This window comes from Ammospiza caudacuta, chromosome 1 (assembly GCF_027887145.1).
Source record: "Ammospiza caudacuta isolate bAmmCau1 chromosome 1, bAmmCau1.pri, whole genome shotgun sequence".
NCBI classification, from domain to species: Eukaryota; Metazoa; Chordata; class Aves; order Passeriformes; family Passerellidae; genus Ammospiza; species Ammospiza caudacuta.
Window position 1 is genome coordinate 142352255 of NC_080593.1, and position 23373 is coordinate 142375627.

Below are 23373 nucleotides of genomic sequence, written 5' to 3' on the forward strand. Positions count from 1 at the left end.
AATGCAATGTAACTAATGACTCTGACACTGCAGGCTTAAGCTACCTCAAGCTTACTGCAAAGCAAGGATTTGCCCAGGGCAGACCTCATGGAAAAAAAGTGCTGTAAATTCACTTGGCTTATCTTATGGTAAATCATGTGAGACTGATCTGGCATAGGCCCACACAAAAGTGTCATGTTTTTCTGCCAGTTTGATTTAATCAATTCATTACCACAATTTAGGTAAAATTTTCTTTGTACAGGCTAGTAAACAAAAGTTTCAGTTTCACAGTTGTGAGCATAATTTCCCAAGAAACATAAATCAAACCAAACCAAATATAATAACACTTAGACTACAACAAGTGAAATCACAAAGATTTTGGTTATGTTACACTTTCTTGTGTAGACAAGGCTTTCAGGGTGCATGTGTATTTACACTTTTGACCAAATCTGAGCATCTACAAAAGTCAGCATTTAGGGAAGGGCTGTGCTAACTATGGGATAGACTCTTCTGTTGGGTTGCTTTTATTTCAGAGCTATCCCTACTTTGAGCAAAATGTTGGACTAGATGATCTTCTGAGACCCCTCCAACCTGAATTAAACTATGAACCATGATCTGAGCTGGCCACTGAGCCTCCCTCCATTGGCAGTGAACAGCAGCAGCCATTTTTAGGGAAAAAGGTCTATTTCTCTTACAGTATAAGCATGAAAGAAGCATTCTGTGTACTGTGCAATTCTTTTATAGCTCTGTCATCAAATGTTTCCTTTCCTGAAGGAGGAGCCCTCTTCTATGATCTTCACAGACTTTTTCTTTCAATGCTGAGCTCTCTCCCAATGCATCTCACAGTGCTGTCAGGATTATCCAGGTATGATAGATGGTGGCAGAATCCAGGTCAGGACCAGCTCTTAGGAAGGCAGTGAAGACTGAGCACAGACAGAATTCACTGGTATCTGCAGCATCAACTCTGGATGGGTTCAGCCCATAAGCTACATTCATTAGAAAGAATCACTATGGAAAACTTGAGAACAATTTTGAGGAGCAGATACAGCCCACAATCTCATAACTAATTTAGAGCAAGCTGCCCACTTGATCTGTTTTTAGCCACATTCATCTCATTTCTTCATGACTAAGTGTTCCATGTAGCAGTATGTCCCCAAAGTGCTGTAGGGTCAAGACATAGAAAGAAGTGCTACTTTTACTCATAAAGACTATGAAATAAAAAATTATTTGGGCAAAAGAAAGGTGCGAAAACTGCAGAACTGAATGACATCTAAGGATCTCTTGAGAGAATAAGATTCCACATGATGTCAGGTAAATGCATGAGCTGACTTGCCTTTTGCTTCTGAGTGGGGTAGTGATAGCTTCTATTTAGACTGGTAAAAAACAAAAGCCAGGACTCTTTTCAATCTGGTCATCTTCTGATGATGGGGATCACACCTAAACTCCACAATCTCCCAGACCAGGCTAGTTCCTGCTCCATGTATCAATACCACCTGTGTCCAGCATTTTCTGGGGCAGGACTCTCTGGCCTATGGCAAAAACATGCCACAGGCTGTATTTACACTTCAACAGTAGAGGATTCTGTACCAAAGCACAGAAAGATGCCTGGATCTCTCCTTTATTTAATGACAATGTAACTACAAGGTTATTTTCCTCTAGGCAGTTTGGTAAGTTATAGAAATCTTAGTGCTATTTTAGGAGAGTAAATTGGATTTATTTGGCCAAGACAAATATTATAGAAAGTATAATATTTATTCTAAAAAGTATAACATGCTTCTTCCATAGCTAGAAGAAGCAGAAACAATTTGTGGCACATCATCCATCCATCCATCCATCCATCCATCCATCCATCCATCCATCCATCCATCCATCCATCACAAAGCTGAAGCAGCATATTTAAGCTAAATAAAATTTTGGGGGGGGGGGGGGGGAATGTACATTATTTAAAATAATTGTGTTAACTCCAGAGAAAAGTGGCATTTGCAACAAAGCCTCAGTACTACCAAATCTCATAAACAACTTTCAGTAGCTTTTACTCCTCTTTACCATCCTAACTCTTGCTAAGAAACAAATTCAGGCCTAATTTCTTAATAGACAGATTCACAACAGCTTGTGCATCAGGACATGTTTGGCAGCATGTGTCTGACAAGAATTTTTCTGCCTCCTAGGAAAGTTCTGCTAAATATTCATGCATTTCTCATTGAAAGAAACCTGATTCTTGGCCAAAATGAAGCTTATTAACAGACAAAAGAGGAGGGGTCCTTCCTCCCTGCTGCACCTCTGATTATTGTAGGTTTTGCATCACACCTAGTCTCTGCAAACAGTTGCTCTCAAACCCAAATTAGTCTACTATGGAAATGATTTATAACTTGAGATATTGCCAATTCATGGAATTTTTTGATTTTTTTTAAAACTTTTATGTAGAATTCATAATTTTTGGGACTTTTTTCAGCACCATCTGTCTATCAAAGGTGACTAAAAAAAAAATCTGTGTTTTTAAAAATGTTCAAAACAGACCAAGAATATTTCTTTTAACATGTTTTCTTCTTTTCACAGAGATCTCAAAAATATATTTACTATTAATGAAAAACAGGAAATGTTATTAAAGATCTTAATTTGTTTGAGAACACTTTCAATATGAACTGTTTCATACTCTATTTTTCTGCTGAAACCTTTTCCTAAGTGGCCACAAACATGTTGAGGAGAGTGACCCAGTCACAGGAAGGGCTCTGATGTTTTGGGTACTCAGTACCAGCTCTGCTGAGCTATTTGTGCCTGGGGTCAGGATGGATGTGTTTGGAACAGAGACAGAATGAGCGAGCCTCTGTGCAGGTGCAGCTGTCAGCACCTGCTTCAGAAAGGATGACAGGAGAGTTCATATCTCTGCCCCAACCCTTGCCTAAAGTAGGGGCAGCTCCAAGGTCAGACCAGGCATCTCAGGACTTCACCCAGTTTAGCCTTGAAACTCCCTCAGGATGGAGGGAGGATGCACTGCCCTGGCAACCTGCTTAGATATCTTCATATCCAGGCCAAACCCTGAACCTTGAACCTCTCCCCTTTCAACTTGGAATCTTCATCATCAAACCAAGCAGCCCTGTGAAGAGCCTGGAACCATTTTCTTGGAAACCTCCCTATAGGTATTGGATGTGACCTTAGGGTCCTCCTGCCAAAGCCATCCCTTGTCCCTCCCAACCAGTCAGGTGTCTCAGACACCACTCCAGCTCAAACCAACCTGGACTGAACTCACTGCAGTTTATCAGTGATGTCCCTGTCCTGGGGTGCTCAGTACTGGGCACAGTACAGACACAGGGTAACAAGCACTGAGGGCTGAGAAAGCTGTCTCCTAAGTCACTGACCTGTGGCATGCCTGTGTGAGATTTCACTTTGCCCCCTGTGTCCCTGCAGCAGTGGCTGCTGCCCATAACCTTCAGTGACACAAAACATACAGCTGCCCTTCAGCTGTGCCAGGGCAAAGGGGGCTTGACAAACAGCACTGATGAGGAGCAGGGGAAGGCCATGGGCCTGTCCTCCTCTGCTTCCCAAGCTGTGGAGGGTGATAATTTCCAGTGGACAGGAGGGCAGGAAAATATCAGCTCCTATGTAATGTTCTAAAGTACTTTGGCCATAAACTTCAAAGTGCTTCCCAAAAGAAAGCTGGACTGCTATTCCTGTTTTGTAAATCAAGAGGCTGAGGAAAAAGGGAAGGAAGTGTTCTGACTGAATTGATCCAGCAGCTGCTGGCACAGACTCTGAGTGCTGCCTATGCCCTGTGCTGCCTCTCAGAGCAGGTCCCAGCCCCTGCCACCTCAGGCACACACTGCACTCCACAGGTGCTCCTCGGCAAACTCCCTCTTGGAAATCAGGCTGGTGACATTAGAAATACAGCCTTCAAACTGTGCAGATTTATGGCTTCAAAGTAAAAGTGCTGGTGAGAAATATCATGAATTAGTCATAATCTTATCAAAAATATTTTATTTATGAAAGTAACAATTATACTATACAACCTATATTGGAAATACATTGAATAATTGCTAGAATAAATACAGGCAATTAATTCAATCTTTTTATAGAATGAGAAGATTTATTTGACATTTGAATGTTAACCCAAGCTTTAATTTACATCATAAATAGTTAAAAGGCATAGTCAAGTTTTTTTGATTTTTACTGTTTCTCTTGCTTTTTTTTAATACTGTTCTATTTTGTAATCAACATGAATCAACTCTCCAATCATTAACATAACATTAGTATGACTTTCAAGCAATCATGTACCTCAAGATAATCAGACAACAAGGTAGTGTGTGTGCAGTTCATTCTACAGCAGAATCTATTCATGTCTGCATAAAAAAGAGAAGCTGAAAATGCTTCTAAGTTCTTTAAGCATCATATGCCGATTTCTGCTTTACCACAGTGCTTTTAATACCAGAATCTAAGAAGGGCAGCTGGTCTTTCTGTTGCTCATAAAGTATATTAGGGCTCAATGCCACATTCCTTTGGCTGGTGAAGGACTGCAGAATTTAGTCCTGAATATTATTTCTCAAAACTATTGTCCAAAATAAATGTCCAGGACTGATTATTAGGCACCAAGGAAGTGATGCATTTGCTAAGGCTTGATGTTTTCTGATAAAAAAATTGGCTTCTTTTCTGGTAGATATGCTGTAGTCAAAAACAAATTATTGGGCTCAGTACTGGGGTCTGTATTACACTGGATGTCAGAGAAAGGGATGTGTTTATTTTCTGTAAACTGTATGAAGGACTCTGCAGAAGTTTCATAGTACAACACACACATTTTGAAAATGTTGATAAGTTCTTCCTTCCCTGTTTTTTTTTTTTTTTTTTTTAATAAAAACCTGAACTCTTTGCTTGGTAGTAGTAGATTATGGACAGCTAGGACCATCAGTGAATTCAATAGCAGTTTCATGTGCCCAAGATTTTTCCAAGTCAGAAGTTTTTGACTGCTCAGGTCCCATATAAAATCAGTGGGATGCTTTCCATAGCAATGTCTTTTGCAGTGGCATGGAGGCCTGCCTTGCTTTACGGTTTATTCTGCATGCCAGGGATATTAAGTTCTCAGCGGAGAAGCAAATTTCCCTTTTAAAATGTTATCAAAACAAAAACCCCAAATTGCACATATCTACCCCTTTGGCCTTTTTTTTTTATGCACAAATGTGTTTGTATGCAAAACCTGAAAATTTCACGCCTTTCCTAATAAATGTCTTAAAAGAGCACATTTAAATGCTTTTTCACAGAAACAACCATTCATTAGTTGCAAAAATGCAGAGAGACTTTTTATTCTTTCTGTTGTGAACAATACCATTTCAGCAGAAATTTGGGAGGAGAATGTATGATTTTTTTTGTCCCCAAATATATTAAAAAAGGCTAAAGAACAAAATGTTGGGGAGGCAGCTTTTTTTGGCAGATAGTAAAATATAAAATATGTGATTTAAAAAAAAAGTTGGCTTAAAAATACACACACACAAATAATACAATAATATAAAAATACAGCTCAGCCAATGGCCTCTTAAAATTTACCTTTGGCATTACATTTGGCAGCCTAAAACAAAAGACCCTTCCTATAAACAGAACTATAAAAAAAGAGAAGTTCATAAATTAGGTTGCAAGGGGTTGTACAGTCCTTTTCTTGATTCTCCAAACTCCCTTTCTTTCCGTCCACACACATAAGCATGACCAGTGAGGTATATAGAACGTAACACTGTCAGGCATATGCACAATAAAAAAAGTGCATAAACACAGAAGTTCTCCCCTTTTCTTGTGAACAGGTCGTAACTGTGTGGTTTGCGTCCTTCCCCCCTTTGGAAACAAAACCCCCTTTTTTTTTTCTTATTTTTTTCTTTTTTTTTCTTTCCTTACTTTGGCAGGACGAAAAGGAACCCAGAGGAATATAAGTGTCCTATTCCCAGCAGCAGTGATCCATTTCCCTTGGCAACATATGTCTGATGCCACAGATACTACAAGGTCATTGGGTTGCTTTACAACTCTGGGTAACTTCCCACGGAAACATCATACGTCTAGCACCATGTCGTAGTGTTGTTGCTCTTTCTTCCGCCTGCCACATTTGTTGATAAGAACCATGTACAAAGTCAAAAGCAAAACCCAGTAACATGCATAGAGTATTGTGCCAATGATGAGAACTGTCTGTTTTGACTCAGAAAATGGCTTTTTTGATTCCTTGTAAATAGTGAAAATTACGCCACCTAGGAGGATTGTAAACCAAATGGAGACTGGAATGAGTCCTATAAAATTAACTACAATGGTTTTCCTTCCTGACGTGCCCCACCCTGCTTTGTTTATCGTGGCAATCGCAAACATCTTTGCTGGCAGTAAACTTGACATGTACAACACTGAGTAGAGTGACATGAAAACCATCACAATGTTGCCCCTAAGGAAGCTGGCAAAGGAAGACTTTATCAGGCCAACTAACTGAACTGTCAACAGGAAGAGAAGAATGTTCCAGATTTTTCCCCTGTAGAAGAGCTGAATGACTGTGGCAATAAGGAAGAAAGGAAAGAATCCAGTGATTACAGCTTCATAGGTCATCCACAAATGGTGCTTGTGGAACCACATGGCATTATAAAGCCACTCTCTAAAGTAGGATTTACTCCAGCGGGTCTGCTGATTCAGCCACCTGAGATACTCTATCGGTGTTTCCGTAAGGCACTTGGATCTAGCTGTGTATTTTGTTGCATAGCCCAGACTTAGCACTCTGTTAGTTAGATGCCTGTCATCTCCAAAGCTGCACTGGGAGCCCATAAACTCTTGATTATACCAATCTTCCACAAATTCATGGAGTAAAGAGTTTCTGTACATTCCCAGAGGTCCGCTGATGCACTGCACACAGCCAAAGTAGGACTGACAGGCTCTTTCGATGTTAAACGCCATCCAGTATCTCACGCTGCTCAGAAAGGAGATCCAGGAATCATATTTGTTCAAAATCTGCAAAATAAAAAAAAGTTTTCCTTTTAGATGAGCTCTTAAAACAGAAAACATGCACATTGGATCATTAAGGAGTTTTCTGAGATTGGAGCACCATTAGATGAATTGTGATAGGAACCTCACTCCTGTGTTCAACTCATGGCAAACCCAGGAGCTACACAAACATTTCAGCCAGGACATTGACAGGAAGGGTGAGATGAAACCTTCAAATGTCTGTTTCACCAAGAGGTTCTTTTTTTCCTTGCAACTTTTCCTATTCTCCACAATGAAATTTCCTTACTTTCTGTCTCATTTTTCCTTCCCTTTTGCCCCCAATTAGACCTTCCGGATTTAGAATTTACCAAGAAGAGCTGGTGAGTTCATGGCCTCCTGCTGCTTTCTTGCCCATACACATCTTTGGGGCTCACAGGACTCCTTCCAGTCCTCCCAAAACTATGCTGGAACATAAGAAAAGCAGAGCCCATGGTCTATGGTGTCTGCCCTACATTTTTGGTATCACAAGTCTGGCCTTAAAGGTTTAACCTTGAACTGTATCCCCATGTCTAGCATTCCTTGGAGGAGCAACCTGTCCTGTCTCTGCAGTACCAGCCTGTTACCTTGTCCTAAGCCATATGGTGATACTCCAGCAGAGCCTTCCTCAGGCCCACACAGATGTCTCAGTCTTTCTCTTCTGCACAGCCCAGCTGCACATCCAACCTGAACACTCAGCACATGCATGAGCGCAAGTAGATGTGCAAGTGTGTGGCTTCACATCCAAGTTCTCAACATGCACCTTGTGCCAGAGGATGTGACAAGGAAGTGTGTGGATCTTTGGCCTTCTACAACTATAAAACATTGCCCTGCAACTAGAAAAATAGTCTTTTGCTCTGATGGTCCTAATTTCTGTCAGTTTTAATTCCAGAACATATTAGAAGCAGAAGGGCTTGCTGGGAGTATGCTGGAAAATGAACTGGGGGAAAAAAAAGCCCAAAGCCTTCATTCTGTCACCTTTCCTCAAAGAGGGCACACATCCTTCCCAATGCAGATGCTTATGAACCCTCACTGCCACAGCTGAACCTGTCCTGCCTCCCTTCACTTGTACTCACACATGCCTGGAATTTCACATGCATGGGCTGTGTAGCCTGGTTTGTGGTCAGTCTAGAGCTCCAAAGCTATTCAGGTTTCTGTGGGAATCCTAATTTCTGCAGTTATGAGCCACATGCCTGAAATACTTCTGACTACTTGGGCGTTCATTAGCAAGTTCTTGCTCATTTACATAGCTCTTTCTCCTCTGTCTCACATAAAAAGTCCAACTGAGTACAGGGGATTGATCTTAAGGCTAACAGAAATATTCATACACACTTCTCTTTACAAATTGCAGCAGAAGGAGTTGTTTCAAAAGGCACCACCAGCCTTTTGCTGTAGCAATCAGCAAAACTCAGTAATGCTGAAAATCCTAACACACATGGAGCTGGTCTGACTTGGAAGTTTTTATTGCCCTGCTTGACAGAGATGGGAGACCCAGTAACACACAGAGTGCACACTGCAGAGCGTTTCTAAGTTATTTTTTCTTTCTAACAATCTTGGCTGCCAGTAGTAATATAATTGAAGTGCTTGAGGTTGCTGGACATGGCTATGGGACACCTGTTCTCAATTTCCTGCCCCCCTATAGCTTTTCTTTGGTACCTTGAGCAAGCAGCTATACTGAGAGACTCTAAGATGCCACAACAATCCTGACAATGCCAGTGCCCCCCTTTTCACATATTGGGGCAGAATATTATTTTTTTTGCTTGCTATGGATGTTAAAACCATACAGTGCTCACATCCAAGAAGAGTTTCCAATCAATGGACAAAAAGGTTAAGGTATGAAAAGAGCATCTATAATGGCATATTATATATGCATATAATACATACACATATATTATATTTAATGCTATTTCAGGCAGAGGAATCTATTGCAATGCAAATAGTTGCTGAAACACCTCTGTTAATCTGAAAATTGTTGTAGTCACCTGCACATCACCTCCAACTCCTCCAACCATTGGATCTTCTTCTAAAACTTTTACCATCTCCACTGATGAGGCTGGATCAAGCATTGTATCTGAATCACAGACCTACAAGTAAGAAAAAACAAGAACAAAATGGGTTAAGGAGTTCACTACAGAAGAAAATAAAAATCATGCAAGTGATTATAATGACTCTAAATGCATATTCTCCTGAATGCAATTAAATCTGACTTTGAAGTCTGCACTGATATTTCTGCTAAAGGTCACTTGTACCAGGCAGCAAGGCATAGTGCTGCACAAAACACAGAGCTTGTTAATGCTGTGCACACAAACAATCCTCTGTATCAGCTCCATTTGTTTTACTGGCACACTGGACTGACTTCTTCGAGTAAGATATGGGGCACTGCAGAATAAGATGGTGTTTGTGGGTGTGCAGCAGATTCCTGTTCTACTCTGACATAGAATTTCTCTGCATCAGCTGCACAGTTGGAACACCCTGGTTAAATGTTTCCTACTGCCATATGAGGGAAAGAGCGAGGAGTTAAATCCCAGGCACTTGTTATTAAAAAGAAAAAAAACCAAGTAGGAGTCTGGGAAGAAACCTAATCGTTCTTTCACTCACAGAAGGGTTTAGCAATTAATGTAAAATATGTATCTTATATTTCAGAAAAAACTCATTTTAATTTTAGATGCATGATGTATTACTACTAGTGCAGGGATTTGACATTTGATGTAGAGAAATTATTTGCTATTTTTCTCTGGCATTTTTTTAAAAAGATATGTAAGGCCAGAAGGCGTGAGTCCCGAAGTTCAGTACTCCAAAAGACCAAGGCAGAAGTAAATGACACACAAGACATTTCAGCTACACAAACACTCCTAGTCAACTAAACACTGTGTACATTAGGAAATTGGCTTTCCCCTGGAGAGTAGGAGGAGGGCTCAGACAGGCTGGCTGGTCTGTGAGACAGCTGGCATTGCTTTCATTTGCTCTGAGGAGAATGACTCGGCTGCAGCCTGTTTAAAACAAGAGGGTGTCTCCTTGTTGTACTGCTGCAGCTGAAAGAACTGGCCACATCGTGTGTGAACTCATTTCACAGACACCCAGGAACTGGAGCAGAGACTGTCCCAGAAACCCCAGAAACACCCCTCTGACTGACTGAATCCCACCCTAAAAATTCTCATACTGCCTCCAGTTTGTCCCCACATTGCATTCCTGTGACTTCAGACAGGGTCAGTAGGAGCAAGTCAGTGGCTCTGCCTAAACAGCATATCAAAACAGATTCTGCTGAGGCTTTGTAATGGGTATCCGACTTTTGGTGTCTTTTCATGCAAACTTTCAATTCAACCTAAGCCCTGTCACTCCAGGGGAGAGGTAAGCTTTACAGCTGCTCTATGAAGGGGGAGAGCACTGGGGCTTTGCTGTGGACCAGACTCAAGAGGAGAGGTTACCCAGGATAGTTGGACTGCATAGTTTGGGATGAGCTGGGACTCTGCCAACATGCTCCCCTCCATGCCCACTCAGAGGGGCCCAAGAGGAGAAAGGTGATGAAAGCTCTCATATCTCTGTCAGGATAAGAGCCACAAGCCTCTCCAGCTTCCGCTAACTTGATGCATCCATCCACAGCATCTTTGTATCCTGGCCAAGGCCTGACTCCAGCTTTAGTGGAAAGCTGTCATCAGTGGCAGCACTGGGTGATAGAAAGGGAGCAAAACAATGAGGGAAAACAATGTCTATACTTTTACTTGGGTCTTCCTGGACAAACCTGTTGCAAAGTGCTTTGCACAGGGAATCTAGTTTGCTGAATCCCCAGGGTGCTCAGGCAGTGACAGGCATGTCATTTCTAGTGACCATGAGTGGTGGGCTGGGATCAGCTGCCTCCCAGCCCCTCTGCTTTCCCTCCAGCACCTGCCACTTGAGCAGCTCCCACCCCATTAGATGTGTTTACCTGTGGCAGAAAGGCCTGCCCATGAGCCACATCACTAATATATTAGGGATGAGGAATCCTGAAAACACTGGATTTTTTTAACAAAACACCATCACATGTCCTGGGCATGCTAGCACAGTGGGTATGTCTGGGTTTCTGGGAAAAATCTAATAAGCCATCATTTTCCATCTGGATGAGGTTTTTGCAGGTGAACAGAGGACACACCAGAGAAACACAGACACTTAGAAGCCCAAAAAAACACTGACACCTGCCTAGCCAGGGTGTGCCCAGGACAGCCCTGAGAGACAATTTCCACATAAGGGCTGAGTGACCCAAACATCACTGCTTTGGGTCACAGAGTCACATGAAAGGGACAATTGACCTTAAGGGAGCTGGTTTTTAACTTGCTGTAGGCAGTGACAGTTTATCCCAGCTGCTCTGAGTTCAGACTGCACTACACTGTCCACACAGGCACGTCCATCAAGCCAAGATGAATTGCACCCTGGTTACCTCACAACTCTGCATTGATAATACCTGCCAGATTAACTCCTCCACCTGATTACCTACACACTCATAAACTCTTCTAGGATGGAAACAAGCCTTCAGAGCAGTTTGCAGTACTTAATGAGACACCACTACTGAGTAACAGCCCGTTATCTGCACTGGTCTGACTGTTTATGATTGCCTGTTCATAATTCCAGGGTGTCTTCTAAGAACTGTAAGGCTTACAATTTTGAGGGTGGGCAGTGGTGCTGACTGGCCACTTTAAAAAGTGCTTAATCATTGTTGCAGACTGCTTAGCCCTTGAAATATAGGGCTTGTTTAAAGTAATTTACCCTGGGTCTCCCCAAAGGACCATTTGAAATATCTCAACCTTTATTTATTCTTAAAACAGAGCCACATTTTAGTTCCTTTTTTTTATGACTCTGCAATAGCCAGGGCCACCAAGGGGCTGCATTTCTACTACAGATGTGACTGTAGATGTGACTGTGGCATCAGTCACTAATGCATACTGTGCTCACAGCACCACTACAGTCTGACAAATTCATTAAACCTTCTGAGCCAGGTCTGGAGTGTTAACTGAACAAAAATATCTCTTCTCTTTTCTGAATTTATGCTATGACTATTGAAATAGAAACATTTTTTCCAGGTTCCCTGAAAAATACAAGAGCTGAACTGAGGGAGGAAACTTGCAATGAATCTGCTTTCTCTCTGCCTTCTTTCTCTGCAATCCAGTATGTCTGTGTGTTTATAAACCCATGCTAATAAAGAAAAATCAGCATTTTTATCCCATCATAGTTCCTCACAGCACAAAACCAAAGTGCAGACAATGGAGAGCTTAAGCCCATTGTTTTGAAAGAATAAATCAGTTTCAGTTTGAGAAGTGGCGGAGGATGGGTTTTAAATCTTGGCTTTACTTTCCTAGCTCCAATAACAGAGCAGTTCCTGGCACTCTTCACTTTCTGCCCCTCCTGTGCACTGAAGACTCGCTGCTCTCAGCCCAGCTCCTGGCAGCCCCTCCAGGTCCCTGGGACACTGCACGTGGATGCTGTGCTGTGCAGAGCATGCACACACCCACACAAGGCTGGGCACAGGCCCCAGAAACACACATGGCTCAGCCATGCAGCTGCCCTGAGCCAGCAGAGAGCACCTCACAGGGAGCTGCTGCTCCACTGCAGGAGACTGCTGGATGCCCTGACTGTGGGAGAAGCTTGGAAGAACTGAGGGTGGTTCTTTTGGAAAATCATCTCCTATTCAGTGGGATTAGTCAAATGAGCCTTCTTGGCCTAGAATTCTAAGGAAAGGTCCTCAGTGTCCAGCCAGAGTATCTGATCCCACCCGCCTTCCTCCACACATGACCCTTTCCCCTTCCCACAGTCAGCAGGGACGTTTGCAGGAGCAAGGAATCCATGTAAGTAAGGCAAAAACATAGACAATCTTTCAGGGGATCCAAGGCAGCTGGAAAGAAATGTGCCTCTGCTGCTTTGGAAACAGGGAGAGAGGACCCAGCCTAATTCATTTTTAAGTGAGTAGTGTGTCATAAGGGCCTTAAAGGCCAAGTTGCAGTGAGTGAGGTAATGCAGCTGTAAGTGATGAAGCAAAAGCTCCTTCAGGCTTTAGCTGAAGAAATTTTCTTTCAAATCTACACATTGACCCTTTTATTGAATGCTCCACATGGCCTTCAAAGCCTTTAAAATATATCCCCATCTTTTTTACAGCTTCACCACTTCTCCAAGATATTCCCTAGAGAGACCAAATACCTGTCTGTCTGCTTGTAAATGGGGCCACTGACAAACTCACAAAATAAAGCCTCACCCGAGACCTTCACCCACAGGAGCAGAGATGGGGCTTTCAGGAGGTCATTGGCTTTGTCTGAAGCAAAGCCATTTGAATGAGGGCACAGTACTGAAGGCAGGGGAAGGATTTCAGATTTCTCCAGTAGCTGGTACACAAATTTAAAACAGTCACAGATAGACTGGCCATTTTAAAAGGTAGCAAAATACCCTTTTAACGGTCAAGCTGTTTCCAAACAGACTGAAAGGAGCACTGTGTTCATCAGGGACTAGGATGGCCTCTAACATGCTGCACAAAATATACAAAAGCTGCTTTCTTTCCAAGTGTGTTTGAATTGGCACTGACCTGGTGCTCTAATACCTACCTGTACATAATCCACACTTCTCCCCAGTGCTTTGAATGCTGTGTACATTACTTCTCTTTTTCCACCCCATTTCTGCATGATGCAAACACTTTTGTTGGACAGGACCAGCTGAGATACGTGTTGCATGCTCTCTCTGTGAGACTCCTCTGTCTCACCAGGACCTTTGTCGTGGAAATTATTACTCCAGATATAAGTGGCACAACTGTCCCTACCCATGATTTCAGTGAAAATGTCCATCATGTAAACGTCGTCTTCTGAGTTCCCATCAATGACCATAACAACTTTAATTCCAGGGTAGGTCAATCTTTTTACAGAAAGTAAACATTTTCTTAAGTAGTCAGGATCTTCTTGATAGGCAGCAATACAAAGGGCAACTGTTTTGTTCAGTTTGATTGGAGTCTCTAGCGACCGTTTCATTTTCCTGTGCTCTAGGTAGGCAAACAGGCTTTGGATGATGAGATGTGATGCCAGGATAGCACCATAGAGTCCAAAGGAGAAGTAGTAGTTGTCTGTTTGGATGAACTGGTAGCCCACAATGTAAGCAGCGGTGATTCCCAGCAGGAGGGACACCCCGAAGAGTGTGGTTCCAAGTATTCTCAGGATGCATATAAACCTCTCACAATACATCTGCAAAGAAGCAGGGAAACCATTAGCAGAGCCACCACTTGCTGATATACGACATCATAAGGGGTGCACGTGGCTGCAACACAGATCTCAGCATCAACAAATACACCCTGAGCTTCTAGCTCACAGACTCACTGCATTCCCTTGCCCAACTGAACATCTCTTTGCAGGACTTCCCCCATGTAAAGTGCAATCCAAACAGACTTAATGTAGCAGAGATTATTTCTGCTACTCACAGTGCTCTCACAGAAGGTGCTATTTGTGTAGGATCTTATTTTGGCAGCCTGGGCTGGTTGGATAAGACTCTCTTGTCATATTATCCTGAGGAGGTTGGAGAAGGGGCTTTTGGGCCACCACTCAATTTGTATGGTCACAGGGGACTGGAACAGCTGAATGTCTGGGCAGCCCCTCCTCATCCCCCATCCATGTCACGACTGTATCCCACCCTGAATTGTTTCTGTCGCTTAGTTATGTTTGCAAAAATATTGGAAAGACATTCTTAAAACAGATGCCTGAATGTATTTATAATTTTTTAAACAGATGTCTGACTATATATATAATTTATATTTATATAATCAGACATGCGCTTTAAAAGGCCTTCTCAATACCATTACAAAAATGCATTATTCATATACTTGTGTACATAGATACATGCACATGTAAGCATGAGTGTATAGGGGCTAAAGCTTAACTGAGATTAAGTCTGTGGAAAAAATATGCATAAATTTAACAGAGCCAACACTCCACCCTGGACTCGGAAATTCTCTAGGACATCAGCTGATTCTGATCACTTCTACATATTTAGCTTACCTGGCTGTTTCTAACCTAAACTCTGGGCTATGGAGCAACTGGCTGGCACGGAGGGTGCTCTGGTATTCTTGAAACAAATAAACAGTATGGGCAGGCAGGCAGGTTGACTCTATTGGTACCTAAATACCTTTTCTGACAATCACATTACCCATTTTATGCAACGGCTTTCTCAGAATTGTAAGAAGTTAATGACAATATTTTCTGTCAAGAGATGCATTTCATGTGAAGGACATAAAACAGGTGATGTCTGTTTAAGGCTAATCCAGCAAGTGTGTTGCAAGTCAATAAAACTCATGCTTGAATATTTTGCTGAATTAGGTCCTCTCAGAGTAAGAGATTTAATATCTGTGTTTTCTTGCTATTATTCATATTTTCCCTGCTGTTATCATCTCACTCATCTGCTGCTCATGTTTGTTTCACCATCTGTTGGCCAAAGTTGAAGCTGGAACAGGACTTCCTTACATCATATATGTTTTTAACTCTTCCTTGAAAAATGACTACCAAGACACAGCAGCATAGCTGTCATCAGCTATATATATGTCTGAAAAGCTACAGGCTTGGAACAAAAAAGTCAACACAGAATCACTTACAACATAAAAATAAACTAGCCAAGCATGAAGTTTGAGGTTACAAAGACTTTGTCTTTTTCCATTGGCTACTTAGGGTCTTAAATTTCAAGACAGGAGGAAGCCTCCTAAATGTATATTTGGAGGCACTGTTAAAGAAATCAGACCCTGGCTCTAGGACTTCCTTGAATACTTAAGGCTGGGTTCTGACAGGTGTTGTAATCATCTACCAGCAAAAGGGACCCTCCCTGTTCTGGCTGTCTGAAAACCTTTCACAGCAGGGGTCATAAGGATGCCTAATAAAAGACAGCTTATGCCTACCACCACTATAGGTGAATTGAAACTCAGTGCCCAAAATAGACTTGCTTTAGAAAACAGATTAAGTAATGGATCCCCTCTAGATTACCTCAAAGTAAAATAGTCCATGTGTTTACTAATCTCTCAAGCATGCAAAATGTTACAAACATCAAGGTAAATGTCTCATTAATGGTGCACTTGTACTCTGCTTTCCCATTTGGGGTCCTAAAGTCTGCTTACATGAAGAATTATATGGCTGAAATAAATAGGATATACATTAAGATCTGGAGTGGCTACATTTGAATGACCATATATTGTAGCAGACATCTTTTACATTAATTTGCTATTGTTTTGCTCTACCTATGAAGTCCTTCTGCACAAAATGAAAACAAACAAACAAAAACAAATTCTCTGACTTTATCATTACAGCACAGATCCTCTTCACTGCAAAAATCCAGTCTTTTAAGATCAAGAAATTATTTTCTGGTGTTAATAAAAGAACATTTCTTTTTCCTTTTCTCTGTCAACCTTACGAAAATAATAAGTGTTTTGATCTAAATTCATGGCTTTCATCAAAGAAATTTTCCCCTTTGTATGTGCAATTGAGGGTTTTATGTATAGTCTTTTAAATGACTGAATCTCAGGGGAACGGGAAAAGTTGCTCAATAGTCTCAAGATTTAACACGAGGCATTGATAGCTTGCCCAGCAGAAATGATCTTTATCAAATTTAACATGCCCAAACAATAGCAAAGAAGCCAAAAATCTCCACCCATCTCCAAGAATTAAGCTAAGAAGTTAAAAAGGAAATGATGCTTGTACAAGTCTGGGACCAAAAATGAACTGCTGAATCAAATATTGATACTGAGGCTAGGCAGCAGCTGCTTCAGAGACTTTCAGATCAGACAGTGCTGTTGTGAGTATCTAGCCTGGCCTGACACAGTGAAATATAATAATTCTATCCTGCAATTTGGGCACCTAAATCCCTTACAGGCACCCTCACCTAACCCCATGGAGTTGAACCCAGTATGAGTTTTACACAGCCTCCAGCAAGCAGACCCAAGGTTTGCATGCACAAGGCGAGCGTATGTAAAGAGCCTTCACAGTCTACCACTGAGCAATTTGTTGTTGTGATGTTTCAGCTCTTTCCTTTCAGGAATGAGCTGAGCAGTGCTCACCAGCCCATCTTGTAGAACTGCAATGTGAAAGCCATATGTTAAATCCTGATGCTGTGCAGGCTGCTGCTGATTCAGTCGCACATTTTGATTCACAAAGCAGTGCCAAGTATATGCATGCCTTGTAGTGATTGTACAGTAGCAGGCAAGGAGAGCCTTTCTTTGGAGGCTGCTATGGAAAAGCATGACCAAGAAATGAACCCTTGCATGTACTTGACATCAGAGTCCACCTGGTGAACTGTTTGGCATTGTGTCTCTTGGCATCCTGATAAAGCCAAATATATATACAAGAAGAATATATTCCCCTCTGTGATGAAGGGGAATTTTCATTGTTATGAACAACTGGCATAACTAAAATTGTAGTATTCTAACAATGCTTTCATGAAAAAATCAGGTTAACAAATGACTGATACACAGTACATCTAATGATTGGGGTATTGACTGTAGCACTAGAGATCACACTCCTTTCTCACACTGAATAAGGCCTTAGATCTCAAATTAGAAGAACATAGCAAAATATGCTTCAGTTTTCTCTATTCTGATAAATATTTAGACTAGTGTTTACTGTAGTTATGGTACCTAGATCTAAATTTTAAGATCTAAGTTTAAGATGTAAGATCTAGACCCTTGACTGAAAGTCAGCAGGTTCTTATGTTTTGTTTTGAACTGGGTCTTTACTCAGCAAAGAACACTGGTGACTTCCATGGTAAAGTACCAATTTTTCTTCCTCCAAAATCCTGTGGCAAAGTTCTTCCATGTGGCTATTAATCAGCTTTCATGCATCTCTGAGAGTAACAGGGCCTGAAGATAATTTATCCCTTTATGAAGTCAGGAGGCAAAGAGACAGAAAAAGCTTATTTTGTTACTAATACTGAATAGGGGCAAATAGATATCCAGAAAACCAATGTGCACTGGTGCCAGAAGACATCAATATTATCTGCAGCCTGTTCAATTCTGCACCCTCTGTTGTGGGATACATCTCACTACATCATCTCTCTCAGAAATCCCCTTTCATACAACACTCAAACATTGGCACATAGTATTTCTGGGTAGCTTTTCCTCAGAAGATTAAAAAGCAAGAGAGGGAGACAGAAAGTTTGCACCTAACATGATTGAATGATTTGGAAGGTTGACAGAATTATCACTTAGTAATTCCAAACATCTGAAGACATTTAGAAAAACCCTAACCATAAGTTGCAAAAGCCAATATGTACCCAGGAGGCAGTAATAAAGGTTTGATCACAAATGTGCTCATTGTGTCCCTGTACTGGGCCTGGCTGAGATGGATTTTTTCCCCATAGCCCTCCAAGTGCTCTGCTTTGTGCTGGTGGGTGGGAAGGTGTTGCTAATGCAGCAGTGTTTTGGCTACTGCTGAGCAGTGCTCCCAGCATCCAGGATGTGTCTCCAACTTTTTCTCCCACACCAATATGCTATGGGTGGGCCAGGTCCTGGGAGGGAACATAACCAGGACAGCCGATCCAAACTGACCAAAGGGATATTCCATACCATGTGACATCTCAGATAAAAAAGCTGAAAGGAGGAGGGGGAAGCATTTGTTATGATATTTGTTTTTCAGTACTGAAGCCCCACTTCCTGGAAAGTGACTGAACATCATCTGCTGATAAGTAGAAGATAAATCTTTTGGTTTTGTTTGTGTCATGCACAGCCTTTGCTTTATCAAGTTGCCTTTATCTCAACACACCTGGAGTTTTGCCCTCTTTTTTTCTGCCCCTACATCCTGCTGAGGAGGACAGTGATAGAGCAGTTGGGAGGGCACCATGCAGCAGGCCAGGGTCAACCCACCACAGTCCCCTTCACTTTTAAAGGTTACAAAGAGCTGTGGCTTTCTCTACACATCGAGGGTTGTGGTCACATCAGCAAATAGTGCAATACCACACCAACAGATCTGCAAAGAGGAACACCTGGTGCTGAGGACCTAACTCCACCCTCCATACATTTCTGTGCTTTACTCTGAACTAAGTATAGTCAGACCCAACGGAATAAAAACCTGATAAGTGTCTTCCAGAGGTAGACCTTGCAATTAGTTTCATTCAAGAGGAATCCAATTTGGGTGTCCAGTTACTGCTATGCAATACAAACTCAAGCAATTTTGTTGAAGGAGGGACACTTGTAGCAGCAGCTTCCATAGCACCTTCTCATTGAAAACAAATTGATAAGACAAATCAACCTCACATGTGAGATCTGCAGATCAGATTTGTCTGGAACCTTTGTGGAAACCAGAAGTGCTGAGCACAGAAAACCTTTGAAAATATCTCATTTTTACATGCCTGTATGGAAGCTGCATTCTTAAATATCTATTCAGCCTTAGTGCTGAGGCTTTGAATTCAGCAAAGCATGTAAGTGTGTCATTAAAGATAAGTGTGCACTTAGGTATTTTGCTGAAGAGGGAAATCAGTGGATAATTTATCTTGCAGTTCCGTAGTAACTGCAAGATAATAAGGCATAAAAAAATCTTTCTCTGAAAATATGCTATTTCTGAGACACTCAAGGTAAAAATGCAAGTATATTTTTGACAAATTTACTGTAGAGATTAACCTCCCTTATGAAGGTTGTTTGATATGTCAATGCTTAACCACTGCATTTCTTACATTAGGGAATCTAAGAGTGGATCAGGGCCTTGAAAATTTCAATTTCCTTCCAAGTATTGTCATTCACCTGTTGGGTAACCTTAAATAAGTGAATTCACCTTTCTCTGTCACAGCTTCCTCACCTGTAAAATGGGGATCATGATCATGCACAAAATTTTTGGAGGGCTCCATAAGGCTTAGGTTACTCTTTTTAATGCTATATGAGATCCACCTGTTCTCTCCTTCCATACAACTGGTTTTAGTCAAAAAACTCCAACAAAAACCAACACCCCCCTTGCTATTTTCCTTGCCTGTATTCCCCTGAAAGCATAGTCTGTGGGGATCTGTCTGTAACAAACATGCAAATCTAACTCAGCAGGAAGCCTGAGAGCAGTGAGGTGGGCACCATAAAAGCCAGCACACACAGCTTTAAGTGCATACCAAGGGCTGTTTTGCACACAACCAAAGGAAGAATGAAATCTTTATAATCCTTAACACCTACTTCCTTACTAATGAGAATGATAGCACTGGCTGCCACAGAGCTGCTGCTTCAATGACAGAGTGTGTCAGAGTGCACGTGTGGATCTGGGCCTGTATACGCTCTCTGGGAGTACATGGTGTTTGAGGCTTACAATTTCTCAGACAATATTTAGACTCATTATTAGGCTTATTTTGTTGGTAAATCAAATCATATATCATTGGAGTACAAATGATTCCAGGTAGATATTAATCACAAGCATAAGACAGCCATCCAGACTCCCTCTTCTATTCTACAGCCTGAAGAGAGGAAAGTGAAAAGTTATGCTCCATCTGTACACCTTTATTACAACACAATTGCCATATCTGGAACTTTTGGTTATTTGTAACTTCCAGATTTTGTTATGCTGTGGATCTGGAAAGGGTTCACATAAAACTAAAGTTAACTCTGAGGTTAAATTAAAAGTAAAGAACAGGATTACTGATGATGGCAAACTCTATCTGTATGCACAGGCTTTGATCAGCAAATCAACAATCTCCTATTTGTTCAGTGTATGTTTCCCACCAAACTGCTCAAATTTAATCTCTTACAGGTTTAAATAACCAATGTGGAAAGAATTCTGTGGCTGCAGGTTGGATTTGACCCTCATGTACACAATAATACACTAGTTGTTAAGAAAGAAAACTTACAAAAAAATCTCCAGACAAATGCTCCAAAAAACGAAACAAGAAGTAAATCATACTTCTACTCAGTTATTTTGGATTGTGGGTAAACAAAAATCTAGTTTAGAAATGTTTTCTGGTTGCTGGTTAGAATACTTTGCTGCTCTATACACTAATCTTGAATAGCAAAAAAATGGAGCAAATACGCTTCCATGTCACAAATATGAAGACTTGAGTTTTCCCTAGTGAACTTGCCTGAAAAACTCCACTGAATCCAGTAGAGCAGCTCTTCCTACTGGGAAAACCTTGATCTGAGTTTTTCTGTGCTTGGATACAGGGTAAGAAAGATTTATTACCCTTATCTAGTCCTCAGAATAACCCTCAAGGAACCCATATTACACACAATGTGAGCTTTCAAAGAAGTATATGGGTGCCAATGGAAAAATGATCCCAAAGGCAGAAGACTCAAGCAGAGCAAAACATGGAGAAGCAGCTGTGCCCTAAGAGATATGGGGTCACTGCCGCCCTGCAGAATCACAGAACCCTTGGGGTTAGAAGGGACCTGTGAAGATCGCGGAGTCCAACCCCCCTGGCCAGGTATGGTCACCTAGAGCAGGTGACCCAGGAACATGGCCAGGTGGGTTTGGAATGTCTCCAGAGAGGGACGCTCCACGAGCTCCCTGGGCAGCCTGTTTGGTGCCCCGCCGTTCTCAACGTGAAGAAGTTATTCCTCCTGTTGAGGTGAAACTTTTGTGGTTTAGTTTAAGGCCATTGCTCCTCGTCCTGTCGCTGGGCACGACCGAAAAGAGTCTCGCACCGATCCTCTTGGCACCCGCCCTTGAGATATTTATATTCATTAATGAGATCCCCTCTCCGTCTTCTCTAGACTAAGACAACGCCCATCAGGAGTGTTGTACTACAAGGGGATCCTCTCGGGGCAAGGAAATGGGGTAAATTCCCTCCCAAGGGCCAATGCCCGCTTCTGCCAGCATCGCCATGGATGCTGCGTGGCGAGGCTCTGACCAGCAGGCTCTCTCTGTGTCCGAGACACGCACCGCGGCTCCCAGAGGAGCCGAGCGGGGCTGCCGGGGACTGAGGGCTCTGCAGCGGCCAGAGGCGCCGGGCCCCGCGCTGGCCGCGGGCTGCACACGGAGCGGGGGAACCCCGGCCCGGCGCCGCGGCCGCGATCCAACGGGGCGGAGCGGCGTCGTCACCGGGCGGGGCCGGGGATCCCCGCGCGGCCGCGTCACGGGCCCCGCCCGCGGGAGCGACCGGGCCCGGCCGTGCTGGCGCTGCCATAGCCCCCCGCTGCCGCGGCCCCGGGGCGGCCCTCCCCCGGCCGGGGCGGGCCCGGCGCGGGGAGCTCCGGGCAGCCCCCGCCCCGCAGCCCTCGGCTCCCGGCCCTCCCGCGGGAAGCCGCCCTCCCTCCCTCCTTCCCTGCCCTCCCTCCCCGCGCTGCGCGGCGCCCGGGCGGCTCGGCGGCGCTGGCCGAGGCGGGCCGTCAGCCCCACGCCCGCCGCCTCGCCTGCCTCCCCTCAGGGCCAGCCCTCCCTCCGCTGCCGGCGCGTCCCCGCCCGGCTCTGGATGCAAAGGCGAGGGGAGGGAAGCCGGATCGGGCTCTGAGCAGGTCTCGCCTTCCCCGCTGCGATCAGCGGAGCGGCTGCCCAGCCTGTGCTCGATTTTATTCTAATTTCAGCGGGTTTATGAGGCGGTTGGTTTTTTTTTTTTTTGGCTTTTTGAGGTCGGGATTTTTTCCCCCCAGATCCTGAAGCTCAGCAATGTCTTAAACGGTCTTAAACGGATTACACGGAGGAGGGGTTGAAGCTGAAAACTTCATTCATCCTCACGGCGGTTCTATTCATTGCTGAAATAGGTGTAGCGTAGGAGCCGGTAAGATCCTCCCCCAGCCCCACTCGTATTTTGGGGATCTGTTCCAGCTTTCCTCCCTAGAATAGTGGGGATGGGAGGAGGGGGTCTTCTGCTCTTGAGCTGACAGAAGCATAATCATAAATCACCTACCTTGTTTGTCCTTCTGTCCTTTGGTCATAGAGGGGCTCCAGCCAACTGTGTGGTCTCACGTACCGTTGCTCCCGCTGAATAGTTTCCAAGTTTGAGGTAAAAGAACAAATCGCACTTTTCAGGGACTTAGTAAGACGCTCAGAAATAAAAAAAATAATTAAAAATGAAAATAATAAAAAATCTTGTAAGGCTATTCAGTCCTACTCATTTTCTCCCACGTGTTTTCACAATTATCGTGCATTTGTCTTTCTCTGCTTCAGTTTCTAGCTGAAAAGTTGTGGGATTTTTCCCCAAATAATAGTAATAATTTTAATAATAATAATTAAAAAAGTTAGAAATAATAAATTAGGAGTTAGTTTCTCGTGGTCGAAGCTGAAGATCTTATTTCAAACCCGGCTAGCCAGGAGCCTGGAGAAGTTGCAAGGCAGTGTCTGAAAGTTTGAGAGATCAGCATCAGATAAAGTCTCTTTGGTGATACCTTGCTGCTGTCCGAGTAACTGTTTCAATGAGGTTTCTCAGCAGCAGCAGCAGCAAACGGGTAATATTTTCCAGACGTCTTTTTCTTTCCTGCTGCTGCTTTTCTGCCTCTTCCACGTTATGGGGTCTTTTAACAAGGGAGACTTGACTTAATAGGCGGAGGATGGGAAGAAGGAGGGA

The 23373-nt window shown here is 42.9% G+C and overlaps 1 protein-coding gene across 1 annotated transcript; it reads right to left on the reverse strand.

Annotated features, from left to right (window-relative positions):
- Positions 1 to 3997: 3997 nt before the first annotated feature.
- Positions 3998 to 23295, reverse strand: HAS2 (hyaluronan synthase 2). Its single transcript, XM_058806200.1, has 4 exons — positions 22717 to 23295; positions 13500 to 14126; positions 8922 to 9023; positions 3998 to 6930 (listed from the first exon to the last, which is right to left on the reverse strand). Exons 2-4 carry the CDS (start codon positions 14124 to 14126, stop codon positions 5998 to 6000), a joined length of 1662 nt encoding a protein of 553 aa, XP_058662183.1. The 5' UTR covers positions 22717 to 23295; the 3' UTR covers positions 3998 to 5997.
- Between the last annotated feature and the right edge of the window lie 78 nt (positions 23296 to 23373).